The 6,111-nt window shown below is 30.1% G+C and overlaps 1 protein-coding gene across 1 annotated transcript; it reads right to left on the bottom strand.

The window, feature by feature from the left end:
• Positions 1-1,319: 1,319 nt before the first annotated feature.
• Positions 1,320-4,113, bottom strand: LOC107804413 (heavy metal-associated isoprenylated plant protein 5). Its single transcript, XM_016628298.2, has 5 exons — positions 3,869-4,113; positions 3,559-3,742; positions 2,813-3,054; positions 2,561-2,648; positions 1,320-2,330 (listed from the first exon to the last, which is right to left on the bottom strand). Exons 1-5 carry the CDS (start codon positions 3,875-3,877, stop codon positions 1,756-1,758), a joined length of 1,098 nt encoding a protein of 365 aa, XP_016483784.1. The 5' UTR covers positions 3,878-4,113; the 3' UTR covers positions 1,320-1,755.
• Positions 4,114-6,111: the final 1,998 nt, after the last annotated feature.

Genomic DNA, 6,111 nt, shown 5'->3' with positions numbered 1-6,111 from the left:
ACGGAAATGTGAAAATAAAAGTACGAGAATAGTATTACTACCACGGGTACAAAAAAGAAATACACTCGACTACCTACTTTTGATAATATTATATAGACAATTAATATATATGTGAATTAAATTTTCAATCATAAAGTTGTGCAGCACATATTAGACAGAGCCTACAAAAGTTTAAGATGGGAAAATAATGGTTCATAATAGCTGATTTGACTAATTGCTTTATATCAACAAATTCTTGATAGGAATTAGAAAAGGCAGTTTGAGGCTCTAGGCCATTGGTTTGAAGAAAATTCAGTACCACATTACTAATGCCATCTTTTATTTTCTATCACAATTTATTGCAACTTTGAAAATATTTACCCTAGCTAGCTACTAATATTTGATTTAATTTGAAAATCTAAAGAATGAGTTGCCAACTTTTTTCTTGGATACCATGCCTCAAATATTACAAAAATAGTGATATATCCCCAAAACCTAACAACTATAATATCTGTGAGAATTTAAAATAGGTATTGTTTAGACTTGTTGAAAATAGGCCCGGAAGGTTGTGTACAAAATATGAAGTCATTTAATGAAGATTTAGACTGATTATGAATAAAAATTGTAACTGAAAATAACATAAGAAGTTTATCACAATTAGCTACGATATTTATACATTATTATATATGTTTATACAATATTAATACATATCTATACACTAGTATATACTTTTATATATGATATATGTTGCTTATATAAATATATTAAATATTGTAAAAAAAAAATGTTTATGCGAGTGTAAATTAAAAACATGACTTTGTGGGTGCAATGTGTTATGTTGGACTATATTTGCGAAAATTCTACAAATAAAAATATTTGCATAAACTGTCTCTGTATATAAGTTAAATTATTATTCACGTACAATTGTTACATTAAGACACTTTGGAAGGAAAAATTTATCAAGTACTTCTCCTCCAAGAATTTAAATTATTTCTAATATACTTTGAGACTTCGACTTTAGGTTTAGTTTAACAGTATCATTTGAGTACAATACTTTTTCTATTACATTTAATTTTGTCTAATTTGTTGATGGTGCTAATCCAACTACCATTACCATACACATTAGATGTGACTGGAAACCATATTCTCCTGTCCTTATTTTCCAAATCTAACAATTTAATTTTTTACCAAAACAAATATTGATATTATATTATTAAATTTGTTATTAATATTCGTGTGCCAAGTGGTCTATTACCCACCATAGGTTAAGACATGAATGCTGACATGTACACAATGAGATAATGTTTAAAATGAACAAAGACAATTAAAGAAAGTTATATGTGTGGGCACAAAATTGAATAAGTATATTATTACTAGCTAATAACATACAAGTCAAAAGATAAACCTAATTATATAATAACCTAATTAAACCGTCGGGCCGGCGGTTTAACCATTCTTCTCTAACCTATTGACATTTCCCTAAAGGAAACTATGTCCTCGTATATACCATTTCATGTATACTGATCTCACAAGTGGGGCCCTCGTATACTATTTCGTATACATTTCATGATTTTTTTAATAAGTCTCCTTATATGTGATTCTTTTCACACACTTAACACAACATAGGGAAAGTTTCTCATTCGAAACGCTAAAACTATCGTTCATTGTGTTCTCTTGGTTACTCAGACGTTCCTTAGAGACTGTATATTTGATGCATTTACAAATTTTCTTGAACTCTCTCCCTCAATGAGACGACGTAACACATGGTTGTTTATATCACATGACTGAACAACCATTAGGATTTTCGTCACTGAACATTTGAGGTGCGTTGTTCAAGTACGTTGGTGGTGGTGATGGTGGCACGTATGATGACGAGTGGTGGCCATACTCCATGACATAGCCTGTATGAGCATTATAACCATGATCATACATTGTTACACCATAGTCTTGGTTCATATAACTTTGATTGTACATGGGCATTGCATAATGTGTTTGTGGATTATAACCATAGTATTCCATTTTATTCACCTCAGCTTTTGTCTCTACACTTTTACTTCCTTCTGCTTTTGGTTCACCCTCTTTTTTCTCCTTCTTGTCTTCGCCACTACCGCCTTCTTTTTTCTCTCCCCCACCGCCACCGCCTTCTTTTTCTTTCTTCTCTCCGCCACCGCCGCCGTCACCGCCGCCTTCTTTGCCTTTCTTGTCACCACCTCCATCATCTTTTTTGGGTGGAACAATTTCTACATTTCGTTTCAATTTATCTTTCAAATAAGGAATTAGCTCTTTTAAGTCCATTGTTCCCTTTACCGTAACCAAATCTTTTTCCGAATCTACTTTGACTTCTTCTACCCCTGTCAATAGAAAAGTAAATAATTAAAAAAAATGTCAATCACCATAAACAGCACAATTCTAGTATAAAGGGACTAATTCCTAGAATTTCTGTGATAATTAATTGAAAACTACAGAAGGTGATTGCATGCCACGCCTAATTTTTTTATAAATAATTGAATTATTATTATATTAATATAAATAATTAATTGACAATAAGTGAATAAAACATAGTAGTAGTTGTTTATCTTACCATCAATTTTCTTTATAATTCGCTTTATTTTGTGCGCGCACCCGTCACAATGCAACCGAATCTTCAACACCACTGTACTAACTTGTGGCTAAACATACAAAAAAAAAAAAAAAAAATCAGAAATAGTTCAACTAATAATACCAAATTCAATTAAACATTAAAATTATTAATTAATTAATAGCATCAGTTACTAACTCTATAGTTTAGGGGAAGGAAACTGGAAAGTAATACGTGGGAGAAAAGTGAAATTACCTCTTTAGGCTTCTTATCTTCAGGTTTTTTCTCCTCAGCCTTCTTCTCCGCAGGCTTTTTCTCATCGGACTTTTTATCTCCGCCGCCACCGCCACCGCCGCCGTCCTTTTTGGGCTGAGGAGAAACAAGCTCCACCTTCTTCTTTGTTTTGCTCTCTACTTTTTCTCTGAGCCATGTGGGGTCCACGTTCCCTTTTACCGTCAATTTTCCACTGCCACAATCTGCCTTCACGTCATTTACACCTTCATTTTTTACCCCAAAAAAATCAGTAATTCGAAGAGTTTAAGATTTGTGAACTGACAGTATATTAACTTTTTTTACACAAGTAAAATTAAGTAATACTAATAATATATTATTCACATAAAATTTAATATCATAATGAAAAATAGAATGATAATACACTAGAATCAGTTAAATTGCACTAATAGTTATTTACGCTATGGTATAGAAAATTTGAATTGTGATTCTTTATTATTTATTAAAATTATCAAAGCAAAAAGATGAAAAATTTTGCTAGTAAACTTTGAACGTTAAATGCGGATCTATCAATGATGGTACCTTGACAAAAACGTAAAGTACTATGTGCCGGCGAATACAAGGAACAAACTAAAATTTCACTAATTTTTTAAACAAATTGAAAATTCAAACCATTATCAGTAAATGGTTTAATTTCCAAGTTCTAAACCAAATAGATTAATTAGTGATGTAATGAATGATGTTTTGTATATTATTTTGTTAATAATTACCTTCGAAATGGCGAATTGAACGTTTGACTTTTTTAGCACAGCCTTCACAATGTAAGTCAAGCTTTAATATTATGGCGGTAGGGCCGTCGTCCTTTTTTCCACCGGCGGCTTCACCGCCGGACTTTTTCTCGCCGCCGGCGTCATTCTTCTTTTCTCCTCCTTCTGATTTAGTTTCTTCTTTTTTCTGAAACCCAAAAAAGAAATTAAAAAATCAAAACTTTGAATATTATTATGAATATGAAATTGGAATTAAACTGTGAATTTTGTGAAGAATTTAAAGGGTTTTTGAGATAGAGAAGTATGAATTTACCTCACCCATTATAAGAAGGGAATTTTAAGAGATATTGAATTGTTAGAAATATTGAAGAGATAATAAGGAAAGGAATTAAAGGGAATGGTTTGAAGAGAAGAAATGGAGGCAAATGAGAGAATATATAGAAAAATATTTGTTGGAGTCAATTGTAATTGATGAGATCAGCTTTTGCTACTGTTTCAATGAATTCACATAATTTTTCTAAGGCACAAGCCACACCATTTTTTCTACTTTAAAATATTAGGAAAGCCCCCACTTCTGGACTCTTTTATTTTCTATTTTCTATTTTTTATTTTTGGCCGTGGAGTTGGGGTTTTAAAATAGAGCAAGATCCAGAATTTAAATTTAATAAATTTAACTTTTAAAAATTTCAATATTTAATTTATTATACTGTTAAAATTATGAGTTCAAACCTAATACTTTAAAATTTTCATAGATTTTTACATATAAATTTATACTGTATATAAAAAATTATGAAATCAGTTGAACCCGTAGCGGAACGACCACATCAACCCATAATTGAAAGGGGTGGGTATGAAGATGAATGTATGTGTATGTATGTGAAAGATATGGATGGATGGATGTGAATGGAGATAGATACATGAATGTGGAATAGGATTGCCGACTGTTGGGTTGGCTTGTTTTCATGTTTTACTTTAACCACCACCTTTTTTCACTTTCTTTTTTAAAATTTTCACTCGAACGAGCCATTTTACGTAAAAAGAAAAATTTAATCACGTGCAACTACAAATTGATTGATGAAAGAATAACAATTTAACCATAAATTAATTAATAGAGTAGTAGTTTAATAAAAGTTTTATGTAAAAAGTTAATGTAGCATGTATTTAACCACGTGCACACGATGTATGAGAAAATTTAATAAATACATAACATGTACTCTATTCGTCCTTATTAGTTGTTATGTATATTAAAAATAATTATTCGCAAAATACTTGTCATTTTAAAAAATTAAGAGAAAATTAATAATTTTTTTCAACTTTACCTTTAGCATTAGTCGTTAAGTCTAGGACGAAGAAGCATGTAAATAGACAAATGTTAAAAGAATTAATAAGGGGTAGATTAGTGAAATTACTCTTCTCATTAATATTTTCTTAAAGGAAAATGTAGAACCAAATCCTGATAATTAAATGGGAACAAAGAGAATATTTACGTAAACTTTTATTTAAATGTCAATTAAGTTGTGGTTGTACATGATGTTAGATAATAGTATTTTACTCTATTTAATATTATGTTTATGTCATCATATATGTTCCTAAAAGGGTTTAAATAAACAATAACAAATTTTAAATATTAGAATGAAGCATTTTAAGATTCACACCGATATATCATGACAATGCAACAAATAAAACAAACGAAAAGGGACAAATCTATGTCACCTTAATTTGTGGCTAATACTCCTTATAAAATTAATTAACTATTTTTTTTATTTTTTTTTGCATAGGCCAATTAGTTTAAACAAAATTTTCTTTGACTTGGTTATAATAATTGGCCGTATCACCAATTGGACAAGATTACGAGGGTTATTTATGTGGGTTTTCCCTTTTCTTTTTTCACAAATATTTTTAGGCGAAGAACAAAAAAAAAAAGATAATTATTGAGCTGTAGTTTGTTCATTTTAACGTTGAAGATGGCGTATATATTTGGCTTTTAATTTAAGGAATTATCCCTATGGAATTTCTCTAACATCATATTATTTGTTCTTTGAGATTTTTCCTCAGCCAAAAATGACAATAATGTATATGTGATTTACTACTTGCAAGGACTTGATTAACGTAATTCATATAGCTAGATTTGATTACGAAGTTAATAGTAATATTTTTTCACAAGCGACGAATTACGTAGTTGAGTAAAATATTCTTATAATTAAATTTAATATTCTTGTAAGACAAAAAAAAAATTACAAAGGAAGAGGAAGGTTTCAATTTAGCAAAATAACCAACCCCATTTTACAAAAGAGACCAGCCAACATGAAATGAAAGAAAAACTATTTTCTTACTTATTTTATTTTTTCTTTTTCTCTCTTATAAGGGAGTAGGTTTATTATTTTTGAAGTTTTCAACAAACCCAATGTAGAATGAAAGTACGAAAAAAGAAAGAAGTAAGAAGAAAGATGAAACAAGGGCAAAGTACTCAAACAAAGTGTACTGCTGCATTCACTAAAAAGAGTTCGATGGAGGGGTAAGTATTATTTCATCATTAATTAAAGATTTCGGGTTCAA

Source organism: Nicotiana tabacum, chromosome 10 (assembly GCF_000715075.1).
Source record: "Nicotiana tabacum cultivar K326 chromosome 10, ASM71507v2, whole genome shotgun sequence".
Classification (NCBI taxonomy): domain Eukaryota; kingdom Viridiplantae; phylum Streptophyta; class Magnoliopsida; order Solanales; family Solanaceae; genus Nicotiana; species Nicotiana tabacum.
Note: the sequence above shows the minus strand (reverse complement) of the source record. Positions and strands in the feature narration are given on the sequence as shown.